We start from the raw sequence: 27537 nt of genomic DNA, 5'->3' as shown, positions 1-27537 counted from the left end.
CTTGAACGGTTATGCCAATATAGGGAATAAATGGATTTATAGCCGAATAGGGGCATAAGGTCACAGTATCGATCAGGGTCCTAGATTAGAACGCTACAGTCTGAGGGGATTGGGTTATCACGGGCAGGGCAGGGGCGCCTTATCACCGGGCAGTCAGGGTTGCTTCCCTCCACAGGATGGCAGGCGCCTGCAGTTGTGCACCACAGCTTCCTTCCTCCAGCTGCCTCGGCCCCCTAATCCGTTAAGACTCAAATGTGTATTAGTTAATTGCTGATTAGCCAATAAACATGCCTCCAACATCTTCAACCTCACCCAACACAATGACTTAGACATTATCATCCTCACTGAAACTTGGTTAAATACCTCTTCCACTCCGATCCTAGACCTACTAGTACCTCCCACATCACGACATAATTAGGCTAGACATAGTTCTGAAGTTTGGTGGTGGCCTAGTCTGTATTCATAGAAACACACTCTTGATCTCTAATTTGGAGTCCTCTAAGCCTTCCACCTGTGAATACCTTTGTCTCAGCATCTCAAGTATGAACTTACAGGTTTGTAAACTTCACACCTTCTACCACCCCCTGGGAGACAATCTCCCCATCATCGAGCAACTAATGGAAATCATCTCTGTCAATGTTGATTCAACCGTGTCCCAAATCTTATTTGGTGATTTCAACCTTCATTGTGTATAACCCCAACAACCTCACTGTTTCTTTTGCCTTGAGTCAGTTCTTTATCATTTAGGAATGATTTAACACTGTGACCAGCCAACTCATAATAAAGGAGAAACTCTAAATATCATCATCTCAAAAGGGCAGACCATCTCCTTGGACTCCATTACCCAGTGTGACTGGTCCGACCACCACTGCATCTTTTTTTATATTAACAGAGAGGTGTCGATGAGGCTCAACCAATGAAATAAAAGATATGGAAAACGGATCTCAGATCAATAAACTCTGATAAACTTGCTGCCCAATGTAAATCGGCCCTTACCTCCCAAGCTGACTTGGTTGAGCTGCAGTCACTCACCAACTCCTACAATTCGACCATCTCCAACATCATGGATGCCATTGCTCCAATCCAACAAAAAAATGCCATCCAAAAATTTACAAACCCTGGTATAATGACAACTTAAACACGGAACACCGCAACCTTAGGGCAGTTGAACGTTCCTGGTGATCCAATCCCTCCTCGGACCAACTAAAACTCCTCTACAACAAACAGATTAAGATCGCTAAGACCTACTACTTCAGACACCAATTGAATCAAGCGGCAAACCGCCCCAAGAAATTATTCGAATTGGTCAAACTGCATTCAGTTGCAGGTCCAAACCACTCCGACCCAGGTGGCAGCGCACCCTCTTGCGATCAGCTTGCTGCTTTCTTCACTGAGAAAGCTAGATTCATCTACAAGCACCTCGCCTCTAAGAAGGCCCATCTAACTTCCCCCCCTTCCCCCAGGGTTGAATCACCTCTTGACCTCTTAGATAAGCGCAGACCTACCAGCCTGATCACCAAGAAAAATACTTCATGGGGCACCTTCTTCCCATTCAGTGAAAAAGACATCAATAAGATCCTTCAGAATTTCAACCCATCCAACCACTTCAGTGACCCATTGCCCCCGGCCATCTTTAAAAAAAATCAAGAATGTACTCCTCCCCTCCTGGACAAGGATTGTAAACGCTTCTCTTTCTCAAGGCACGATCCCCGATTGTCTAAAAGCAGCCCAGGTCTCCCCTATTCTAAAAATAACGAACGCAGACAAAGCTGATCTCAATAACTTACGCACTCTCTCCAACATCCCCACCCTAGCGAAACTCATAGAAAAATGCTTACAATCTCAACTTTGTGCTCCGATAGAGAATTACCAACTCCTTGACCAGCATCAATCTGGATTTTGAAAGGGGCACAGCACCGAATCGGTGCTCACTAACGTCATGGACGACATCTTAAAAATGCTCGACCAAAAGGAATCCTGCCTCCTGATCCTCCTCGACCTTTCCTCCGCATTCGACGCGGTTAATCATGACAATCTCCTCGCCATTTTGAAAAATATGATGGGTGTCTCTGGTCAGGTGCTACAATGATTTCCGTCCTTCCTTCACCAAAGATCTAAAAGAGTCAAGGCAAATCACTCTCTCTCCCAGCCCTCTCCAGTTCTCATATGGGTTCCCCAAGGGTCCGCCCTACTCCTATCCTCTTCAACCTGTTCTTGGAACCTTTAGCTAACTCATTATATTACACTAACATTGTCTTCCACATGTATGCGGAAGATACGCAACTCTATTATGAAAATCTCTTCCCCCGGAGAACATCATATCTCCCTCAATACTATCCTAACGTCTACTCAAAACTGGTTAACTGAGAACCATCTCCGTCTCAACACCACCAAAACGGAATTCCTGCTCATCTCATCTCCCCTCCCAACCACATCCCCAAGATAGACATGTGGTTGAGTCACCTCACTGCCTTCAACTGCACCCCTCTAATCATAGATTCAGCCAAATTGCTCGGAGTCACCGTGGACAAGAACCTAAATATGAAAAGGCAATGTCTTAGATAGTTATCTGTCCGCATATAAGTCTAAAAACTCTTTTGATTTCGAGATAATTTTTATGGGAGATTTTAATTTACACCCCTGTCAATGGGATTGTTATGGTGAGGACATAATGGGCCTAATAAACGGGAGACTTCCCCATTTTGAACACACTAAAATGGGGGGCGTTTTGGAGGATCTACTATCCAAGCTAAATCTAACCGAACCTGATAAGGAAGAGGGAGGGGAATCAGGTGCCCACCTTTACGGGACGAGGCGTGGAGTCTGTGATCGATTATATTTTTGTTTCCCCGGGCATTAGGGCAAAAACTTGGTCATATAAGGTTGTCGTTTCGACTTTTAGCGACCATAATCCGCTTGTACTAGAAGTTAAACTGAGATGTAAGGGTGCGCCTACAGACTTAGGTAGGGCTGTCCGAATGCCCCTGTCTACGAAAGATCAAGGGAGACACATTAAGTGGGAGGCGGTAGTCCCAGAAGCCTTTTTTGAAAATCTAGCGACCCAAGTTGAGCCCCACCTTGGGATATGCCTGGACGAGAATGCTGAGGGGTCAGATATTCTAGCCTCCTTTGCAGTAATCTGCAATCAAATATCTTAAAACCTACACAAGGAGAGTAGGTCCTATAGCAGCAAGGCGTATAGATGGTTCGACTCATCCTGCTCTAAGGCACATGGGGCTCTATTAAAAGCCCTTAAATGTACCCTAAGGGATAGAATTCTCGTCTCATCCCTCCGCAAGGATTATAAATAGGCAATATTTATACGGAAATGTAAAATTAAAGAAGAGGCATGGGAAAATCTGCAGTCAATAGACTTATTGAAAGACAGCAGGAAGTTTTGGGCCACCATAAATCAGTCCTATTTCTCAGATAGGGTTAACCCAGACACAGATTGTGTGATCCCTGATAACGCCTGGCTAAATCACTTCAAGAACATCTACAGTGACAGGGATCATCGGGAACCACACCTTAGCGATTCCACCCCGAGACCTCAAACACAGCCAGTGAAGTTTAGAACAGCGGATGTAGAAAAGGCCATACGTGACACTCTGAAACATAAGGCCCCAGGCCCAGACGGGGTGCCTGCCGATCTCTATATTTTATATCCCACATTTTGGGCAAAGATCTTAACAAATGTTTTTAATGCAGCATCTACTACGGGTTTCCCTGCCTCTTGGGCTTCTTTAGTAATAGTCCCCATATTTAAAAAAGGGAGGAGAGAGGACCCCGCCTGTTATAGACCAATCTCCTTCTTGGACTCAGCGGTTAAGATCATGGGCAGAGCCATTTTGCAGAAATTGGGGGATTGGTTGACTGACAGGGGGATGCTCTCAAATCTACAGTATGGATTCAGACAACACAGAAGCACCATGGACCAATGCTTGAACCTATACCTTTTGATCAATAAATACACTGTGGCAAAGGAGGTTTTTTATATCTTGGGTTCATGGACCTTTCGTCAGCTTTTGACATGGTGAATCGCTCCAAACTGTGGAACATACTGTTGGAATTGGGCAAAGAAGCATCCTTAGTTTATTTCTTAAGTGACCTTCACCAGAACCTTACAGCAGCCATGAGGGTCACCCAGGGGGGAAGGTGTACTAGCCCTTTTAATTCTAGGCGGGGCGTCAGACAAGGCTGCATTCTGGCACCCCTGTTATTCACTATATACATCAATGGCCTGGAAAAATCTTTGAATGGAGTTGGGGCAGACATTCCGCGTGCAGGGGGAGTAGACATACCGGTTCTCCTGTACGCGGACGATGCCGTTTTAATTGCACGGACGGGGGTGGGTCTCCAGAGGTTGCTGGATAATTTCGGCACCTTCATGGAGTCTTTAGACCTAAAAGTTAACATCAGCAAATCACATGTAATGATTGTGGGACATAGAAGGAAGACCAGTAAAGTACCCACTTTCAGATGCCTGGGCAACCATCTAACAAGGGTACCTGCTTTTAATTACCTAGGGGTTCTTTTTGATGAACTAGGAAATTGGCTTCCCCAAGAAAAAATGAAAAGCAATGCTGTTTCAAGATCCACATCAGCCCTCCTTAATTTTGCTAAAAAACTGGGAGCCAGGCCCATGGAAGCAATGCTAAAAATATATAAATCCAAATGCTGTTCTATTGCATCCTATGGGGCATATCTGGGGATATGCCTCTGTTAACAAAATCCAGCTAGTGGAAAATAGATTCCTTATATCCCTGTTATCTGTTCCACAGTCCACCCCAACTTTCTCCATACATTCAGAACTAGGCTTAGGTTACATCACAGATCACCTAAAGACTGCACCCCTAATATGTTGGCCTTCAACGTGGCTCAATGAGGAAATTACACTAAACCATTTGATCCTTAAAGATTGCCTGAAATTGGAAAAGGCCGAGGGAATCCCCTGGCTGGCATACGTTAGAGCGGCGTGTGCCAGACTGGGCAGACCGGAACTTTACACGGCTCCTGAGAGCATTAAGACGGAGGATGTAGCTTGGATCAAACAAAACTTTAGATCCTTGTTGGAGTGTGACAGAGAGGAAGAGGAGCTAAAAAAAAGGGGTGTAAGAAGTATTTATCTTCCACAGTCATCCCCCTTACTTGAACCCTACCTAAGGATTGTCACAAAACCTTTCCACTGTTTCTTGCTGACAAGACTTAGGTTTAACCTAATACATTTTACTTTGGGTTCCTTTGAGCAATGGGCCAAACCGGAAGATTCTGCTCCATGCCCTTGCGACAACTTTTCACCTCAAGATACACTCCATCTAATAATGTTTTGTGAAAAGTACTCTGTGCCCCGCAAAAAATTCTACTGCCCATATTGAGGAAAGCTGGGTTCTTGCAAGTGAGACCAGCTCTCTTGCATTTGTAGCAATTGGGCAGCGTGCACACTATTTTTAGTGTAGCTAGCTTCCTGGTGGCAGCAGTTAGGATTAATAAAAGTATTGGGAACTCCTGCCCACTTCAAGATGTAGGAGGGTGATATTGGGGGTAGTCACTTCTACTAAGTATATAATTAGAGGTGATACAAGAGTTCATATTTGACAAAACCGTTATTTGTAACCAAGTAAGGATATTTGAATCTTGTATATCTTCATACTTACATCAAATACTCTGGGGGACTGTAAAACTTGTTATTTGCACTTTCAAATTCGCTGTTTGCACATATTATGCTCAGGTCGTGAATTGCATCTGCTTTGCACATGCCTTTAATAGCCATTAAAAGTAGTATTTCCATCTGCTACAAAATTTGCTAATTGCACTTCTAAATTTGCTATTTGCACATATTTGCATATATTTTGCACAAGTCATGAATTGTATATTGTATATATTATTGTATATGTTTTCGATAGGTGCAAAAATTAGTATCCACATCCCTTTGTGTATAGCATTTTTAAAAAACTTTTTAACTTGTATGTATGTTGATGTTGATGCTGCTTTTATGATTTTAATTAATCGAAATAAAGACTTTTGACTGACTGAAAAGGCATATTAGCAAGGTATGTAAGGGAGCATACCTCTTGATGAGGACACTCAGAAATATCAAATCTTTCCTTCCTCAAAATGATTTCAAACAGGTGGTCCAAGTGCTTATCTTGCCGGGGCTTGACTAAAGCAGCGCTACCCTCTGTGGCCTTCCCAAATACACCCTGGCTCCACTAAGGGCATCATTGAATACAGCGGCTAGACTGGTTACAGGCACCAAACGAAATGAGCATAAATCCCCAGTACTAAAATCATTTAAATGGTTGCCCTACGAAGCACAAATTCAGTTAAAGATTGCGGTTCTGGCTCACAAAGCCCTTCACTTCAATGCTGCCAGGTACCTTGCACAAAAACTTGAGCTATCTTGTGGTGCAATAGCCTCAAGAAGTGCCAATACTTTCCTTTTAAAACCAATCATCCTCAGCAAAAAGAGAACTTGTCACAGAGCTTTCTCCAGCGCTGCCCCAAAGATATGGAACTCTCTTCCACCCGAAGTACGTAGAATCTCCTCAACGACGGCGTTCAAATTGGAAGCCAAAAGATTCCTTATGAATAAATTCTTACCCTAATTGTGCTAGGCTCATTTGCTCTAAGACACTGTTTCCTATGTCCGTTGTTACCATCATTTGTTACTGCTCCTCTTTACGCAGACTGTGACCCCCTTCATTGCCCGTTTATACCTGTTTTTTTGTATTACCCTCCATGGTGCTATTGCCCTGGAATCTGCGATTAATTCTGCTTGTTTTGTCTTTTTTTACCCCAACTTATTGACAGTTGTGTATTTATGTCCTTCCTTCCCTCCTATTGTAAAGCTCTCTGATATCCTTCGGGATCTTGTTCACGCTATATAACACTTCATAAATAAATAAAATAAGGCTGCTGTCCCGGGTCCCAACAGCGAAGACAACATGGCCGCCGGCAGATCTCCCAGTCACACGGACTCATCCGGGATATCATCCATTACTGGTTAAGCAGAGATTGCAATCAGCAGTGAAGTAGGAGAGGCTATCTTTTCGTGTCGATGTTTAATAATCATACTGTTTGTACCGCACAAGATGAGGAGGAGGAGCCAGCACCATCATGGCCGATTGGAGCTGTTGCTTTCTAGCGATCCCTCGTTTCAACATCCTGAGCAGCGTTCCGCTGCCTTACGTTTCTGCCTAAATCATCGATTCCGCCACCGGAATTCAGGCGGATCCCCTAGAGACTAACCTTGTCCGATTAGCACCAGGGAGATTTCTGTGCTGACGGCAAATCGGCTTCACCTGGGATCGCTTGTCCCGAGAAAGCAGAGCAACCGGAGCGCAGCACCATCCTCTCACAGCTAGAGCAGTGGCCCACCAAGAGAGACATGGCGGGGGCACTGTTTGAAGCCTGCATGTAGATTGGGGGATGCTCCCAATGCGGGAATGAGTAAACACAGTTCCGTTGAAGTCCACGTCGGACATTGCTGACACCCGACACGAGACGGATGACGGTGAGCCGGGGGCGTTTTTGCCATCTCCGAAAGCACAAGGAGACCTGTTGACGAACCCGAGTGGCGGGAGGCTCCTGATTATGTTCTTCTAAAACCCTTTGGGCATAGCCATTAGTTTTTCTTCGAGTGTCCCTTCTGAAACGCGCTTGGCTTCAAAATGGCGCCCGCTGCCGATCGTCGCCGGGGGGTCAAAGCAACACCCCAAGGGATGCCCTGCGTCTGCTTCCTCAGCAAAAAGGCCGCAAAATTCATTGAAACAGAAATCATTGGCATTGGTAGAACCCGATCAGCCTGAGGAATAAGCGAAAAGAACTGGAGACTTGAGCTGCGCAGAGTTAGAGCCTCCAGAGGGCTCCAGCAGCAGAAGCAGCATCAAGCACTGAACGGACAGCACGGGCACCCCAGCACCCCTCTCAAGAGCAGGCACCGCGTGCCAAGGGAGACATGGAACATCAGCTGTTGCTGTTGCCCTGGGAGGTGGAAACCATCCGAAGGGCTTACCTGAACCAGCACCTCCTGAACAACGGACTGCTGCAGACCATGCTAAAGGCGGAGGAGAACTGCCCGCCGTCCGCCTCCTACTTTAGGTGCATGCAGCATGAAGTGCCGCCCTACAAGCGGAAGATCATGGCCACCTGGATGCTGGAGGTTTGTGGAGCAAGGAGTACACGTGCCACATGACTGCCACCCAGGTCGAATCACCCCTGCCCGCTGCCCCCCACAATCCAGCAGAGTAACATTATAAACACACACTTAAGGTAGGGAGGGTCGCCACCGAACTTCCAGACATGTGGGGCAGCCCCTGTGCCCCTCTCCTTAGAGCCTGACCCCCTTATTAAGAGTGCTGGTCAAACCTGGGCTCTCCATAGACAGCTGTGACCCAACCATTTTGACTGATGCCCGATGGAGCTACCTTGTTTTGCTAAAGGGAAGACTGGCTGTGCATTCCCTCCCGGGACGTCACCTACCCAGTCGGTCTTTGGGCAGACTTCCCTTCGTCTCTCCTGCCATCTTTTCCCTCATCCTCCCCTTCACATCCCCCCTCCCTACTTCTCTCACCTTTCTGTCCTCTTTCAATGTTGTAGCGAAGGCAGGGCCCTGCTTGCGCCTATTGCTATGTTAGCATAGGCTTATTAGAGGTTTAAACGCTATTTTACCCCTTTGCTGCTTTTGCACACAACACTACATGTAACTGTTGTTGTAAGTTAGGCTGCGTGAAATTCTTCACATGAGAATTGCTTGTTTTCGGATATCTCTAGACTTACATATCGACCTTAGTCTGCACAGTGAGTGCTGAAGCCTCCAAGGTTATCATAAAAATGTTAGGTGTTGTTCGGGCTGATCGGCTCATGCTCTAGATATAACATGCACGCAGCTGCAGCTATCTTAAATTCTGACGTCTTTAAAATCACACTGTATGCATGATTTAGACACTTGGAGAAAATCAGTTTCCAGGCAAAGAGCGTTTGCAGATCCTGATGTGATTCAACTCTATTTGATCTCGGAGGTATGGGGTTCCCCATTCAAGCCTAAGAGACCTTCTAATATTATATACAACATAGCTCCTAGCTAGGGAGGGTGCCATACAAGGCACTATAAAACCTGTTTCCACTATCATTATAATATGATTTCCCCCTTTGTGTTTTATGGAATTTTAACAATGCTGATTGTATTATTTTAAATCATATGCCTGCTTATGTTAGCAAAAATACTGCATCATAGAGCACGCCGTTAAAATAAACATTTTAAACTTCATCATGTCTCTTTTTACCCTTGTTGTGGACTGGTATGAGAATATAACGAAAGAGTGTTCTTGATTCCCACCATTCCTGAGTGTATCCTAGGTCGCATGTTCTGGGTTGTCTAATCATTGGTACCTTTGCTATAGGACGAAGAGCTAATGACACCCTGATGCTAGTCGGTTAGGAGGTTCTAGGTACTGAGTTGAGTTTTTTGTTCCACCACAATTCACTGCGGTCCTGGCTCTCTGTGCACAGTTCTGTGTATGAACAGAATCCCTGCAACAATGTGTTGCTTATTTTTGACGTAATGTGCAAATTATGATCATTTTCTGTAATATTTTGTAACTGAATGTAAAGCGCTCTGATACAGACGGGTCTAGCCAGCGCTATATAAAACTCATTCAATAAATAAATAAATAAAAAGATTTTTCCTGATTACTAGAGTTGACGGGAGCTCCTCGAAAAGTGTCTACTCTGCTGTCTTGTTAAGCCATGCCCCTTAAGTCCAACTGTTTATCTTGTTACATTCTCACCGTGCAGTGTTGAGAATGTAACTAAACAGTTGACCTTTACTGGTTCTAATTTCTTTTCATACTGGAGTGTGCGTCTCCCAATTTGTGGAGAGTGCAATATATATATATTTCCAAATGTGTGGTTACCTTAGGAGCTGATTGCTGCCCCAGAAAAATCACACATTTCCCCTCAAAAAATGTGGGGCCCACAGGGGTGTGTCTGCCTGTGGCTAATAGGGTAGACCCCTGTCAATTTCATTTCTTTTAATTTTTTAAATTTTAATTAATCTTTTAGTCTATTGGGGTGGCACAGTCGCCAGGGAAAAAAAACAACTTAAAAAAAAAACATTCTGTCCTGCCCCAGGTGGAGGGTTGAACTCTTTTCTGGTATCCTTTGTAGCTTAGTGCGGTCCCTGCTCGTCGATCATGGCGCAAAATCGATCCATGAGCAGGAATCGGTTTGTGTGAGGCATTGTTGGAAAGGGGTTACATCCCACAAACATGGGGGTTTCTCAAAAAAAAAAAAATCTGACGTAGAATCAGCTCTTACCTATTCTTCCAGTCCGGTCCAGTGGGGATCTGTGATGTCAGATGGATGAGAGGGTGTGGGGGTTGATGGGAATGTGATTCTGCATGTCCCCCGCCCCCTTAAAAAAGAAAAATAGGAGTACTCCGGTCCAGGAACTGGAGGATCCTTCGAACCCTACTTGGTGTCGGCCAGTGGCTGACTAACGCACTGGTGCGGGTGTGCGTATGTCGGCCATTGGCTGACACACAAGGGGTTAATACTAAAATGAAACTTTTGACTGAAATCTGCAGCCTGGGCCTACAAAATCTGAGCCCTTACTTTATTTAATGACACCCTCACAGGCGCTCTAATGGCTATCTGGTTGAAACCATGTTTATGCCTGCTGGTGAGGTCTGGCGTCGTAGACTTCGGTCATTTTTCTCTGACAGTGCATCTTTGAAACTGTTTAGCAGGTTTCTACAATTAGCATTTTTTTTAATTTTCAACAGTGTTTACTGGACAGAGAATACACCAAGACAGTACATCTCATATTGAAGATGTTTTGTACACTTTTCTAATATTTTGAGTGCATCCGTCATACTTCATATTGTTTTCAGGTCAATCAAGTACCATGCTAAAGGTTAAAGTGGTCAGCTGGAATGTAATGTGGTCCCCATTTTTGAGCTTCCATTTCACTGAGTGCCTAATGTAAACACCAAGAGTGCTACAACCATTTAGAGGTGATATATATTTTTTGTTTAAACATTTGAATGTTAGTCATTGGGCACCTCTCCATATGGACCTTACAACTACAAACCATAAACATTCCCACGTTAATTAATATATTACTCAAGGTCTGCTCTAAGGCTTTAGTGTTCTGTGAAAACTAATTTGAAGGCATACGCCCATACTCTTTACAAGTCTGTTTTTTATGTCACTTAGGACATGTCTTATTCTCCTAAGAAGTACTGTAGCTCATGATCTATAGTCAAACCTTTCGCTAAAGCTTTCAATTTCAAAATCCAGCAGACTTCTAAGCAACAAACGCAACCCTTTTCCTTACTCTTGGGTCTGTATACATCGATTCAATATCATGGAATAAAAATTCTACATGCATTGTCCTCTTGTCATGTGTTGAGACATGTCATGGGATAACTTAAGTCCCCAACCTTTACCACTCTGAGGTGTTCTGAGATTCTCTCTCTCTAAAGGGTCTAATGGTGCTCCCCACATAAATCATACCACTAGCACATATCAGTATATAAGCCACATAATTGGTTTGACTGGTGATATTCATATTGATTCTGTATTCCAGACTCCCATTAAAGCTGAAACACTTTTTGTCAACAGCAAATTTACATAGATTTCACTGCCTACATTTGAAAAAACCTTTAGCCCTCATACCCCACCAGCTCGTCTTTGATTTTGTGACCAGGTAGCTAGGACTTATCCCACTCTTCAGTGCTCTCTCCATATGACTGATGAATAAAAGATCTCTGATAAAATGCCCTCTCGCAAGGTCCATTGGGCTTCTCACAGCTAGCCAAATGAGAAGCATGCCAGCTTCAGGAGGATGAGGGTCCTTGTTTATTTGAGCGCATGCTCCCAGTGGCTACATATTGATTCCACTGTGAATCTGCCATAGTCAGTGTGGGACAGTATACTCCACGGTTAACTCTACTCTTATGATACACAACACTGGGTTGTTGTTTGATGTGTTCATTAATGACCTCATCGTGCACTAGTAAGGGCCAGTGTCTATTCAGTATCCTGCTCAAATTTCCTAGCTCCCCTTCCGAACTTTGTAACAAATCTTACTATTTCCTTTTTTGCTTTCTTTCCTCTCTTGGCTCTAAGTGTGTTGACACGTTCCATGGTCAGAGCCTTGCTATTTGCTTTTTCTACCAGCCCATTGTCATAACCCCTTATAAGGAACCTGTATTTTATATTTAAAAGATTATCTTAGAACTCTTTATTATGACTGTAATTCCCCCTTGCTTGTGTCATTTCCCCCGATGGTATTGGTCTAATGTGGACCTGTGGGTGTGAACTATAGACAACTAAAAAATAACCATCTCTCTACTATATGTGAGGGTGAACATCATATTATTTTCATTGTCATATGGGTATTTAAAGAATTCTAGGAGCTTGTTTTCATTACCTGTCCAAATTAGTAGCACATCTCTGTAAATATTCCCCAATAAAAGATTTTGCCAATCCATCTCAAACCACTTTTACCCCGGACTTGCTGTCCCTTGAATCACCCCATAAAGAGGTATGCATAGGAGGATGCAAATCTGGAGTTGATCACAGTCCCTTGGAGTTTTCTAAGCCAATCTCCATTATAGAGGCACACATTGTTCTCCAGAATCAGTTTTGCCTTATCCAAGAGCACCTATGTCTGTTCCCTGTGAATCAGATGGCATTGTGTTCAAAAAGTGCCTCAAAGAATGTAGTGCCTAATCAGGTGTAATATTAGAATGCAAAGACACCACATCCATTGTAACCAGCATCATGTCTCTCCCTCCGACCCCCAGTTGATGTCTGTCACCATATTTACAACACATTTTGTGTCAGATATGGAGGGAAGTTCTCAACAAATGTTCTCAAGAATACATCTACATACTCTGACATTCTTTATGTCGGTGATTCAATATCCAAAATAATGGGTCTATCCAGTGGAAAGGGTAACTGTTTTTGTTCTTTTAGCAGTGTGTATGGCAAGGGTATCTTAGTTTATTCACTTTTAAGTATATATTCACCATCTTTGAAAAGGCTCCTATCCAGCCAATCATTCAGTCTCAAGTAAGTTGATTTCCTTCCTGATGTTAGGAATCGGATTCCTATCCATCTTAACTGAGCATGTTATTTCTGCGAGTTGTGTAAAAAACTCATTATCGTAGTCTGACCTGTTTAGCATCACCCTTATCCGCTTCTAGAACTATTAGGTCTTTGTCCAGTCTTAGCTCACGAAGAGCCCGCTGTTCCAGCCTAGTTAAATTATCAGTTCTGCCAGGCAATCTACCTCCATCACTACTCCATTTATCCAAATCCATAGTACCTGCTGTGTAAGCTAAGCCAATAATATTACCACTTGCTAATTTTGGAGTGAATTTTCAATTTCTCTTTTAATCCACTCTCCAAACATGCACAAGTATTAATCACCAGGCTCTTAAGGAAGGTCTCCCAAATATTCAGCTCATTCAGACACTTTGTAATGGAAAGTGGACGCCAGACTGGTGGCCATTAGATCTGGGCCCCTTCCCTATCCCCAAGCAGGTGGTGAAAAACCTGGGTATTCGTCTGGATCAGGGTTTAACCCTAAAAGAGCAAGTCAACCAAACAGCTGGCTCTTGCTTTCATGTTATCGGATTACTCTGAAGAGTTTTTCCACTCCTTCCGGACTCTACCAGGAAAACCCTTGTACAGGCCTTAGTGCTCAGCCGCCTGGATTATTGCAAATGGGCTGTTGATTTCAGCGAATGATGGCTTACTTAGCAGACTTCAGTTGGTCCAGAACACTGCTGCGAGGTTGGTCTTGAATGCTCCACCCAGATCGTCATCACGCCCCCTCTTGGAAAAGCTCTACTGGCTGCCTATCCGCCAACGAATTAAGTTCAAGACTTGTTATGTTCATAAGGGTCTGCAAAATCTGGGCCCCACGTATTTGGCGGAGAAGTTCGTCCCTTACTTCCCAGCGCGTGCTCTTCGCTCCAGCAATCAATCCCTTCTTCAAGTTCCCCTTATCAGAAGGGGCAAGACTGGGAGGAAAATCCCTCTCCTATCTCAGTCCCTGTCTGTGGAACAAACTCCCTGCCACTCTAAGGTTGTGCACGGATCATTTTGCTTTCAGGAATGTGTTAAAGACTTCTTTGTTTCAGACTTAGTAACTTTCCAGGACCTCAGCATTCTCACTTTTTTTTTGTTGATGAAGCGCAGAGATACTCCTTCGGGAATCGATTCTAGTGCTATACAAACCCACAAGTAACAAATAAATAAAGTAGCAAGGCAGTATCTCGAACATCCTGAATTATATATTCACTAGGAGTGGTCTATGTTGTCTGTATTCTGTCTGATAAATGAGAACACATTCTGAAATGCTTATCAAGTTTTAATCTGTGTATAAACTTGAAAAGATTAATCTTAAACAGGTCCAGATCACAATATGCTCTTGGGCAAAATCTCATCCCTTTCCATAATAGCAAAATCATAGCTACTGACAGGGTTTTGTTAAAGAGATTAATTACATACACATCATAATTTTCAGAAACACCGAGTGTAGTTTGATTACTAAATGAAATAGGGGTTTCACATAGTGCTACTATTGTCTGCATGCCCTTCTTTTCTGTTGGATGTTCTTCCTCCTTCTTTCCCCCCCTCTTGGTTTGTTGGCTGCACCCTTATGTTCATACGTCTGTTTCCAATCATTCCAATCATAATTCTCCTCATTTCCTCTAAAAGAACACCCTTGCTTTGCCTGCTCCTTGTGCAGATGTACTTTTCCCAAGGTCTTTCAATGTACCCTCTCTGCTAGTGCATATGGTGTTTGATGTTTCACTGGACCCAGAAAGAGCCACATCTGTCATGTATTTTTTCCAAATAATAGAATTTTGTAGCTACTGTGAACAGAGGGCCATTCAGATAGTCTTGTTTGTCTTTGTTACGTTTTCATACCTTTATTAGGGCTCATCCGTCAGGCGAGTTGGCCTGGTGTGCAAAATAACGTTGGACTGGAATACAGCCTGAGTAATTAACAGAGGTTGAGATTATTTCAAACATCTTGCCTATCACTTTTTTGTTTGCTTCATGGTGACACCCTAGGTGCCAGATGTGGCACATTGTGCAAATGGAACCAAGGTATACCCGTTGATGAGCCCAAATGAGGCTGAAACCGGTCCTGGGTTGCTTCTGTTCTGGCTCACGAGGACCTGGCCTGGCAGTTTTGGCTTGACTGTTCCCATTTGAGCAGGTTCCTTACTGATTTGCGTATGGCTGGGTCCAAACCGAGGTAGCAAGGTGTTCCAAATAATGATGAACTTGGGATGCAACTCCGAGCAGTTACCAGTGAGCGAGAGAGAAACTTTGTTTATTTAGACCACAGCCTTTTAAACAGTACAAAACACAATCAAGATCATATAGTGTAAACAATCTAATTTCTACTACATAATAAATATTTAAAATACAATACATATTAAAAGAAGGTAACACCCTCAGGACCTACAGTTCATTAAACACAATTTACAGAACACTCTAAATTTCAAAAAGAAGAAGAATTCACATTTTATAGGAGTCCTATAAACAATTAAAATCATTGCCCCTTCTCAGTTACCAGAGGCTGAGGTTATTCAAGCATTCCATACATCAATTCTTTGTATGCTTCAGTTAGCCCAAGAAAACCTTCCAGTGGGCACTGTGTAAGGTTATTTTTCAGCCGTTTCAATGTTTCTGTGTTTACCAAACTAACTGTCCTTGTTCAAAGCACTCGTTGTGATGTAATTTATTAAAGGTTTAACACACCTCTTACATACCTAGCCATTTGTGATGTCCGAGTGGAAGCTTAACTTGGTCTTCAAATTCCTCATGTGAACACCGTTTGCTGTGTCTCCTGACCTGGAAGATCCTCATTGAGATCATGTCAGTTTGTTGTGTGAGTGAATTGCAGCCACTGTCAGTCGAAAGGTCTAACGCATCTTTTTTGGTGCTGAGAACTCGTGCAGACTTCCTATTAAAAGTAGTGACTCCCTTCCACAGTGGGCAGTCCATCACCCTGCCAGCATTCTTTAAGCCCCCCCCCCCGCCCCTCCCGAATGAGAATGAGGCTTTATTGTTTGGACCCTAAAAAGCCTTTAAGCCTTAACATACATAATAACAAGGATCACCGAGTTGGTTATCAACGTTTTTGTGCAGTTGACAGGAGTGAAGAATGGGAAGACTATGCAGAAGAGGACTCTGATATTTTGAATAGTCCTCCAAATCAAGATCCACTTAACACTGGCCAATTGAGAGCACATTTCATCTGGCCTAAGGCCGCCATAACTTCTTTGGCACAAAGGGTGCCTAGTCCTAGTTATCCACCAAGCTGCAGTGTAGGCATTAGTGCATACATTCATGAAGCACTACTGCTTTGACAGCTAGGTCCAGTGGGAAGGGTACTCTTCCTACTCGGTTCTGCTAGAGATTCTGGTTTGAGTCAACTTCACAAACCCTCCACCTTTGGGAGGTAGTTATGTGATGTCTGTTCTAAGGTGAGGGAATCTGTGGTCAGAAGAACAAATTATCTACCTTAGATACGCTTTATCTGGTGAATACTTTATCTACCCGCATATTCCTCACTGTTTCCCCGCCACTCTGTAGCATTACCTCTTTTTATCATCTCAAAAAGGTCCCAAGTTAGTTTAACTGATATCTGTGTGCATTGGTTGTGCATATATATGCAGCTCTGCTTTGGCACTCCCAGCGAGGTCTAGAGCTAGCGCAGAGCCGGACAATGCCTCCTAGCAGCTCAGAGGAGCGCTGCCACAAAATCTTTCGGATCCACCCAAAAGAGCTGTTCCAAAGGACAGTAGCTTTGTTCTTTTTCAGCATCGTAACACACCTGATGAATGAGACAGTTTGATAGCCCTAAAATGCGTACCTTCTCCTCTCTCCTGCTGAGTCAGTCCCATACGACATTCATTCGTTAGAGAACTTGAAAATTATTTAATTTATTAGCATCTGTGAATGAGACATAGGGCATTATTACGATGGTGGGCGGATGACACCATTGCGGAATCGGGACCGACCAACCTCTGGTAGGCAGTACCGACCGCAGCATTACAATGTGCCCACACATGGTGTGGTCTCATACTCCCATTTCTATATGGGAGCTTGTGCTGCGGCCGTAAACCGGCCGTAACACAAGCTCCCATAGAGAAATGGGAGAATCTGTTCATCCGTGCACCGCGTGGCACACACCTCAAGGTACCTGCCACATAGTGCCGTGATCAACAGGCTTCCCCTCGGTCCCCAATCGGAGTCCGTAGAGAGAAGGGGGCCCTGCTTGGGGCCCCCCAAAGTAATTTTCCGACAGGCTTTCCATGTCCGAAAGCTGGACATGGAAAGCCTTTCGGAAATCGACATTGTTATCCATACTGAGGCAACGCCATCCATGGGGATTACGATCAGGCCTCTGACTGGGCGACGGGCTTCTTGAGCCTGTCTGATCGAGCCGGAATGACCAGCCGATTTCACTTTCGACTCCCTGCATCGTAATGCGGCGGTCGAAAGTAAAACCTGCAATGAGACTCAGAAAGCCTCCGACCGCAGTCGGAGGCTTTCTGAGTCTCATCGTAATGAGGCCCATAATGTGTTTTATGATTTTAAGGAGGCACCCAGAAAATGAGCAAAATCAATACCGGTGTGAACATTGTAATGACATCTCTTCAGAGTTGGTCACTGTATATAGAGAGGTAAAATAGATCAAACTTCAGACTGATTGCCGGCATGCCTCATTGGAGATCCTAATCCTGATTCAGTGGTGATGCAAGCCGCATAGCGTGCCAGACACCCATCTTCCCACTGCTCAGCACCACCCAACCACACTGCACAAATAAAGATCGTTTTGGTAAAAGTATTTTTCACCTTGGCACCGACATCCATTAAGACTACAAAGTATGTTTGCAGGACCAGGTGGGGAAGGACCATGTTGAGACTGCCCTCGCGAATTACCTTGACTTGAACTGGGGTGATGGGGATCTCGCCTACTCCACTAAGTGGGATGCCCTGAAGGCGGTTGTTCGGGGTGAGTGTATGGCCCTCACCTATGGAGTCCTGAAGCAGCTCCTTCGGGAATTTCGGGATGCGGAAGATGCACTCCTACATCTGCAAACCTTGCCAGATCCCGACGACCTGGGTCAGGAGTTGGAACGGACGGTTCGCATGAGTGTCCATGACATACTTACTCGCCTAGACAAATACACACTGGGCCAGTACCGGCATTGCCTCCACCGGGAAGGGGACAAATCGGGTCGACTGTTGGCTTGGATCCTCCGGCGCGAGTTCGCCCCAGATAGGATTGTGGCCCTGAGAGGCCCCACAGGAATGGTGCACTCAGAGGCGGGTATCCTTCGGGTCCTGAGCTCCCATCTGCAGACAGTATATGCGGCGGATCCCACGATCACAGGGAACCCCTTCCACCCTTATCTCCAGGGTCTTCCTCTACAGGCACTCTCACAAGAAGATGCAGAGGAATTGGATGCGGTTTTAACACTCCGGGAGGTCAAAGTGGCAATGGCTGGCCTGCCGAGGGTTAAGTCCCCGGGAGGGGATGGTTACCCCTCCGAATTCTACCAAGCATTTGCAGATGTCCTTGCCCCACCCCTCTTGCAGGTGTACCTGGAGGCATTTGAACGGGAGACACTTCTGCCCAGTATGAATCAGGGGGAGATCTGCACGATCCTGAAACCGGGTGGGGATGGTGGAGACCCTGCGCCATACCGGCCCATCACCATGATAAATACCGATGGGAAGGTTCTGACTAAACTTCTGGCTGCCCGGTTGGCGCCGCATATGGCGCATCTGGTACACCCTGACCAATGTGGGTTTATCCCTGGCCGCAACACCACCTTGAATTTAAGACAACTGAACCACATCATCCACGAGGTACGAGATAGTGAGGACCAAATGGTCCTGGTGTCGATTGACATCACTAAAGTCTTTGACACCGTGGACTGGGGGGTACCTTTTAGAGGTCCTTCGGATGGTGGGGATGGGCCCCGGCTTCTGTCAGTGGATCCGAATTCTGTACAAGGCCCCCCGGGCCAGAGTGCGACTGGGTGCAGCACGTTCAGAAGAATGGCGCTTGGGCCGCGACACACGCCAGGGATGTCCCCTCTCGCCGCTTCTTTTCGCCCTGGCGATCGAGCCTCTGCAGTCCAGGTCCGGGCGGACATGGCGCGATGGGGCATCGCAGTGGGCGACACATGCAATGTGATCTCTTTATACGTGGATGACGCCCTCTTCTATTTAATGTCCCCGCGGGAGTCGGTGCCGGTCCTCCTACAGCACTTGGATCGATTTGGCGCGGCCTCGGGACTGAGAATCAACTGTGGGAAGTCCCTGATTTTCCCTCTGGCGGGCTACGGCGGCGGACCACTGATGGACCTGCCGAATCTCGGGTTGAGATGGGAACAAGAGGCGTTCCGGTATCTCGGCATCCAGGTAACACCTACGGATGCACAGGGGTTGGCCCGCAACATTGACAGAGTTATTCGGCCCTTGCAGCAATCGGTCACTTTCTGGAACTCCTTGCCATTATCTCTCATGGGGAGACTGGCCGTTGCAAAGATGGTGATGCTCCCCAGGACGCTTTATGTCCTCCAGAATTCCCTGTGTCCACTCCCCTCGCGGGTCTTTCGCACACTTAACACGCTGCTCACGTCATTGCTATGGGCGGGACGGCGCAGCCGAGACACCCTCCACACCGTGGTCAGAACATGGGAGGAGAGGGGGCTGGAGGCACCTGGATTTGACCTATACTACTGTGCGGCTCAGTTGTTGCCGGCGGTACGGTGGTTCGCAGATGGGGACAACTGGAAGTTGAGTCTGTTGGCCAGCAGGGCTAACGAGCAGCTATTGCAGGTGGCGCTGATGCGAGGACGGAGAACTGCTGCAGACCTACCATACGTTGTACGCTATGCGGCTGCGGTCTGGCAGCGGTTTGTGGAGAAAATACTGCGGCGAGCCCCCGTTCATAGGGAGTTGCCGGTGTGGATCCTAGCCCCGGTAGTGGATATGGTGGAACACATGTCCTTTAGGGCTTAGAAAATGGGAGGCTGTGAGACTCTGGCGGACCTTTACCCCAATTAGTCCTTCGTGTCCTTTGAGCAGGCCATGGAAACCTGGGGGAAGGACAATATTTGCACTACCGGGGCCTTCAGGAGGGAGCGAGAGAGACGTGGCCCCAATTTCCGGAGGCACCCCCGCTGTCCCACACCCTGAACATCCTCCTCTCTTGCGGGAGAGGGCGTAGGTTGATCTCTCTGCTATATTCAGCCATGAGACAGGACTCGACCCCGCCAGTTCCGCCTTCCTGGGATGCCTGGGAGGTGGACCTGGGAATCGCCCTGACCCCGGGACAGCGCAAGCGCATAGGGAGTCTTACCCGCAAAGTGTCCTGCAATGCAAGATTCAAATTGACACACTTTAACTTCATGCACCGCACCTACTTGACCCCGCTGTCCTTAAGGCATATTTCGGGAGATAGGGAGGACAACTGCCCCAGATGTGGGATGGAGGGGGCGGTATTTCTACATCTGGCCTGGGACTGCCCCTTGGTTGGTAGCTTCTGGAGGGGGGTGGTAGTTCGTGTCCGGGCCGTAACCGGCCTTCGGATTAATCTGAGCCCGCTTCACTGCCTATTAGCCCTGGTCCCTAAACCCAAAAACAGGAACCTTTCCTACAAACTTTTGCAATTAATGTTGGTGCTGGCGAGGCGTAGAGTGGCGATCACCTGGATGGGGCGAAGAGCTCCGGAGTTGTCAGCGTGGCGTAGAGATGTAAGAGAATGGTCACTGGCTGAGGAGACGCATATGCAGAGGTCCCGCAGGGATGTGAAGTTACAGGATGATCTCCTTGCATGGAGAGTTGTGTGCCTCGGAGATGTCTCACAGCGATTCGGATGGCACGAGTGCTGAACTTTTTTCATCAGGGGACTGGGGATCTGAGAGGGAGGAGGGAGGGAATGGGGAGGTTGGACCCACGCCAATGTAGGTGCATTGCCTGTTCCTCGATAATACTTCACGTTATTGCTGTGGTTATCATGATGCTTACAAATACAGCCTGAACTGTACCCACTGTACCATATAGTGCCATAATGAGATTACCGTATTAATGAATGATGCCAAGTTTATGGGGGATTGTTTTCTTCCATGTTGCAAAATCAAAAAATAAAGATTTGAAAAAAAAAGTCTACAAAGTATGTGAGCATTGTTGGAAGGTACTATTGATTCTGATAGAGACTTCAAAATGCAGATTCCTCACCTTTTGAATCTTCCCCCAGGCGTCAGATAGGGTCCAGAAAATCTCAGACAGTACCCCTGTGCATGCTGACAGGTGGCACCATGCAACTTCCTGCCCATGTTGCTCCACTCCATAAGTGATGTGCAGGCCCTATATAGGTGCTGCCTATGCGGCCTGAAAGCATTTCATTTCTTTCTCTACAAGACTAATTTTCGATGATTTTTTCCAATATTTTTCTACGGTGTGCAAGGGAAAATGTCACCGCCCAAATCGGCAGTGTTTAAACCTGTGGGGAATATCACATACAAATGCCTGTGCCTGACCTGTACATGGTCTGCAATAACTGTGCCTTGATGCACCCTTAGGCCATCTGGGATTGGGAAGCAATGTTCGTTTTATAGCTCCTTAAGACCCCACGTTATGACTGGGTGAGGTCCAAGGGGAGATTCCTGTCGAGATCCCGAGGTTGCTCCCATGGCAGTTCGCTATCACAGTCCAAATTTTCAGGGAAATGAAAGAAAAAGCACAACTGTCCAAGTGGCACACGCCCTCTAATCTCGAATTTCTGGGGTAGTTGTCGATGCTGCAGGAAATCAATGAATTCTATGAAGCCATGCTGCAGCTTTTTGGCACTTTACCAGATCCAGGGTCCTCCCAACTGGATTTCAAGTAGTTGGGTCTACTTTCAGAACAGTTTGGCCCTCTACCTTCGTTCCTGGTTTTGCTACACCTAAATCCACTGTATCATACAAATAATTTGCACAAGCACTCACTATGTAGACTTTATCAATCGTACAATTTTATCATTTCATCCAACAATAGATCAGAGCACATAGCAAATCACTAACATTGTTTAAATTATATCCGACATTTTGTGCAAGACACGTACACCCTCATCACGCTCTTATGCAAAATAGTGAGTGCCGAACAGCAAAGGGAAAACGTGTGTGAGCCTCTACAAATTGATATATAGTGGACTTAAAAAAAAAAAGGGTTTTAATACACCAAAAATGAATTTCAGACCAGCCAATCAATTGTTTCAAAAGTCCACGTGGGGGAGGGGGGGGGGATGTTAAATATTGCTTGGATGCTCCACTTTCAATGTTCTGTAGTCAAGAGATCAGTTACATTAGCCAAAGGGCCTTATTCACTTTTTGTGTCCCCTTGGGAGTTTATTCTCGTCTCTTTTATCAGATATTAAGATTTTATGATTGACAGCGTCAAAAGCCGCACATCTGTCTGAAATATTTTTGATGCCCCGAGACGTCCATCGTCTTTTTCCGTGTGGTTAGATTACCACGAATGATCAAGTGTCACACCAGCCACTGGGCACTGAGCAGCAAACTAAATCCTGGCTTTCTTTTGTCATTTATATTAATATATTATTGAACTCAACAAATAAACAGTTGGACCATTCTAATCCCAGATTGTTCAAGAGGTTTCGCCGGGTAAGAGGTTTGAGACTGGATGACATCATGCTATGTGCACGGGAGCTGATGGTGGTTATGTTTATATTGTCTTTCCTTATTATTAGAGAGAAATTCATTTTCCCATTCTTCAGCTCTCCCTGTGTACGTTTGTTGACATTTTATTGTCTACTCAGATTTACTCACTTATTTATGAACTTGGGCTTCTATTTGACTATTGAATGACAGTAAAGTATTGTGACAAAGGTGAGGATTAGGATCTGAGATGTCAAGGTTGTTGCACCAGGTTTATTAAAAGAAATTAAATGGAAGTGTACAATATGACACAAAATCCCTCCTCACACCCTTAAGCACCCCAAGAGGAACAAGTGAGTGCGGAGAACGATGAGATAAAAAAGGAAGAACATAGGAAAATGTAAAGTGCATGCTGAACCAGAAGGTCAAGATAATGGACAGTAAAATTGTCCAGAAACTAAAGGAAGGAAGCCCTGGTAATGAAAATGCACAACTCTGAAATTACCCTACCTTTCACCACCCAGGATACTTCCAAATCCTAAAAGGACTTACGCCACTGAAAGGCTATCCACCATGCACTCACTACATCTACACACTTTCCTTCCCTCCTCAGGCCAGTCTTTATATCTGGGACCATCTGGCTTAATGTTGCACAAATCCATCCTATTCTTTTGCACCTCTGCTGTAGAAAAATAGTTATTTACAAAATGTACATGTTGTTTGTTTGTTTGCAAAGCACTAATGTCACTTTAGTGTGCTGTAGCAAATTGTTAAGTAAAAACTGGGTAGGGTAGTTGGCTCAACTGGAAACAAAGAAGATCTATTATGCAATAATCCTCAGACTGTGACATTCTGTGAAGGTTTTTAAGGATATGCCAGTCTGAATGGCTTCTTTTAATACATTTTCTGAAACACAGATGTTTAATTTCTGACCTCAGAAAGTGGGTCAGCTTGTTCCACAGTTTGGGTCCTTGTGCTCCAATGGAAATGCCTTTATGTATTAGTAGTTTGGAATCTCTTTGTTGTTTCTGATTGGAAGATCACATTTAAGGTCTTTGGTTGTGGTGTAGTAAGTGGACTGTTTTCGTAAGTATCCCATGACTTTGTCCCAGAAGAGCCTTATTTATGGAACATGGCATCCTTACTTGACTCAACTCTGCAGCAGATGTAGAGTCTAGAGCACCCATTACACATTTCCGGAGGTTGCAGCTGGCATCTGACAGCCTGTTTCTGCACTGTCCGACCTGCCTATAGATTATCGTGAAGTTCACCGTTACCAAAACACTTTCGCTCTACATGTAGTAATTTGAAGGCGATGGAGAATTTTTTTGCAACATGGAAAGCTGGAAATTGGATTTTTCCCCGCAATACATTGATATGGGGCGGGGGGAGCGGGAGCCATGAGCCCTGAGCCCTGGTTATTTTACTTCCTGAAAAGCTGTTTGTATGATCGACCAATCCCATTGCCATTCAAAGTGGTGGGAGTTGAGGGTCCTACCATTACACCTACTGTTAAGATTTCACTTTCAGATCCATGAATGCAGCTTATTATTATAATTGTTGTTACTGTGATTATTCTTGCTTTCTTGTTGTTGTTATCCCAGCTACTCTCTATCCATGGGTGTGATATTCCTGGACATTTTACAAGTGTTAATTGCACTTGTGCTTCTAAACTACTAAAAAGGCTGTTTTTCATTGCCATCGCAGAATGATGCCCGCCTCTTCCTTAGACCCCGTGAAAATTAAACAAACAGTTTTATTTAAGGACGAAATGTAAGTCAGAAAGTGCCAGCAGCCTGTGAGCAGGCGCCATCGTTAAGTAGCCTTGCTGTAATTTCCCATCTTCCTCCTAGCAGATTGTGATGCAAAGCTGCACATATTACAGACGCACATTCCCGTCTCCAGCTAGTCACATTACAGTTAATGACCATATGGTCATTATGAAATGAGATGTGCTGTCTGTTGTATTTATATTCCTCAAGCATATTGTTCCTTCAGCTTCACAGTATTTTAAACTATTTCAAAGGGAAAAAATGTGTTCCCTCTTGCTTCCGGTTGTCCTATCAAGTGTAACCTTGGACCCTTATAGAGCAATTAGACCAGCCTCTATCCCCTCCTTTGTAATGAGGTTTCTTGCATTTCTGAGTCTATAACCCTTTAGTCTTCCCTAATGGGACATCATTATTCCGTGCGAAACAATGTAAATGTAAATGAATATTCTCATTAACAAGTCACAGAGAAACCTTTAGCAGTAGCACGGTGGTAATTCGGCTTGTTATTTCTCTGGTATTCCAGGCAGGTTTTTATTTTATAATTCATTATTAGTATTCTCAATTACTCGTGCTTTAATTTTGCATGTCTTTTATAATCCAGTGTTCGACTAGTTCAACCATGTCCTTGTTTGATTCTCCAGGAGCCACCTGTTAAACGTTCAAGGTCTCTGTCCCCAAAGAGCTCTTTCCAAGAGTCAGAGGAGCAAAGGAAGCTTAAAATAGCTGTACGGAAGAATGAGGAGCTGGAGAAGACACTGCAACTAAAGGTGAATATTAAAAAAAATCTGACTGTACTCTAACCTTGAATGAATCGACGGGTGCTGCACTAATATGATAGTTTTCAATGGGAAAGATCATCTGGTCCTTGTACTAGTATTAATTGCATTGGAACAGTTTTCCGAAGTTTGTCAATTTTTCTTTTGGAAGATTTTTTTGCATTTCTGTCTGCTATATATTGCCCTGATATTTTTTCATTGGCTCCAGTTCAACAGGCTTCATGAAAGGAGTGAGTCCTGTTCTCAGATGATTTGTTTGTCATTTTTATTAAAGGGTTTACACATTTTTGCTGTGGGCAGTATTGTCTGAACAAAAGCATACCACATTACCTGAAGTTACTTATGTTTGAAACGGCAGCTGTATTTTCTGTAATAGCCTACTAAAACTATTTGGGAGACCATAATTAATGCAATTCTTTTGTTGGTTTAATCAAGTATTATTTGTATGTTTTTACGGAATGGCAAACAGATCTTATGTTTTTCTACATGGCTGACATAGGTAAGGTTTAGAGACGATCTGTTTACAATAAACCATTGTCCACCTGTAAGTAGGATTTGCCAGGTGTGTGCAACTTGTTGATTTCGATTGTGCACAATCGAGCAGTAATATGCCAATCACTTTTAATTGCAGTGAAGGAAATGGTGACTGGCAGTATGCACACTGGAATATTTGCGATATAATACTTTGTAAGGGTGACGCTTCTATGCGTGCCACTTATACAGATTTTTGTGACAGAGACTTATAACCGCAGACTCCTCGCCTTAGAATATTCCCTAGGTATCCGACTGGATCTAGAAAATCGTGAGCAGTACCTCTGCACGCCAGTAAGTGGTGTTGAGGGGCTCCGCATCTGCGTCATTTGTCTCAGAAGTGGCATGTGGTGCCTATATAGGCGCTACCCCGGTATGCTGACATTAGCTTCTTTCTTTCTGCGCCAACAGCCCGGATCCGTCGAGCTACCTTGGCACCCTTAGTTTGCCTGTGGTGCTTGGGAGCCGGGCCACTGCCCCAAGGCCTGCCCTGACTGCAAATCCATGCATCCGAAGGCAATTTGCAAGCTAGCAATAAAGCTTCTGGTGGAATGATAGAAGGCTCCGCTTCGATCCCGGGGTGGATCTCTGGCCTGTTTTCGGAGCAGATCCTGAAAATGATTGCCATCCCATCCAAGTCCAAGAAGCACAAGAAGAAGTGGAGGCCTTCTTTGGTTCCCCTAGCAAGCACCATGCTTCTAGGCACCGCTCCCGCACACCACCTGTGGAGCCAGTGTCCGGGACCACTTCTCACTACCTCGAGTTCCCCGGAGCTGGAGCGACACATGCCCAATTTAAGGAGTTCTGTAATGCCTTGCACTGCTTCGTTGTGCCCATGACTCCCTCTGTCGTGCCTTCGGGCCTCACGGAGTAGAGAAGTGCCCTTGCTAGATTCCCGTCAGCAAACTCGCCCTCGAAACCAACCGGGTCCTCTGGATTGGCCCCTGGATCCAAGGTAATGCTGACAATGGTGCCTCCTTCTGCCCTGATTCCAGTCCACTAATGCAGTCTCAATCCTCGATTGAAGAGGAACGTATTCTCCTCTCTGACTCCAAGACGGTGACTCCTCGACACCAGCGCAGCCGAGGAGGTCCTTGACCTACAGCCAACTTCCATCGAGGTCAAGGCCAACGTCTTGACAGCAGTGCTTCAAACTGGGGAAACCTGTTTGGAGCCCCTACTCACCTTTAACGAGGTCCTCACTGATTTTCTCCTGTGGGTCTGGGCTAAACCCTGCATGGGGCTACTGTGCACAGAATGATTGCCCGCCGACACCCCACCACCCCTGGAGATACAGCCTGCCTTTCCCAGCAGCACTCTCCCGAGAGCTTGGGGGGTCCAGTTCTTAATAGCTAGGATCAACCCAAGTGCATTCCTTACTGCCTCACTGGATAGAGAGTCCTAGAGGCTGGATACCTTTGGAAAGAGATCTTTTTTAACAACTTGACATTGTGGTCGGTGAACACCACATGTCTCTTGGGCTGATTCTCCAGTGCCTGATTCGTTTGCTCAGCTATTGTCCATCCTCCCCAAAGAGGTCTGGTCCATTCTCAATCTGGCAGTGACTGAGGACCAAGATGCAGCGAAGTTAACCATTTGATGTGGATTGGACACTACTGATTCACTAGGCAGGGCCATGGCGTCTACAGTGGCAGCTGTCATGGTACTCAAGGGCTTCAAAGAGTTGATTCACCACTATACGCTTAGGTCTCTCCTTGGGTGCCTCCCAACAGCAGCAGTCCT

At 45.3% G+C, this 27537-nt stretch overlaps 1 protein-coding gene across 1 annotated transcript in view; it reads left to right on the top strand.

Moving 5' to 3' along the window:
• Positions 1-27537, top strand: part of CNTLN (centlein) — a 1560264-nt gene that overhangs the window by 705574 nt on the left and 827153 nt on the right. Inside the window, exon 11 of the mRNA XM_086961469.1 lies at positions 25129-25254. Within this exon, the coding sequence (XP_086817595.1) occupies positions 25129-25254 (126 nt within the window). The remainder of the gene's footprint in view (positions 1-25128; positions 25255-27537) is intronic.

Source organism: Lissotriton vulgaris, chromosome 3_1 (genome assembly GCF_964263255.1).
Source record: "Lissotriton vulgaris chromosome 3_1, aLisVul1.2, whole genome shotgun sequence".
In the NCBI taxonomy this organism is placed as follows: Eukaryota; Metazoa; Chordata; class Amphibia; order Caudata; family Salamandridae; genus Lissotriton; species Lissotriton vulgaris.
This window is presented reverse-complemented; position numbering and strand designations above follow the sequence as displayed.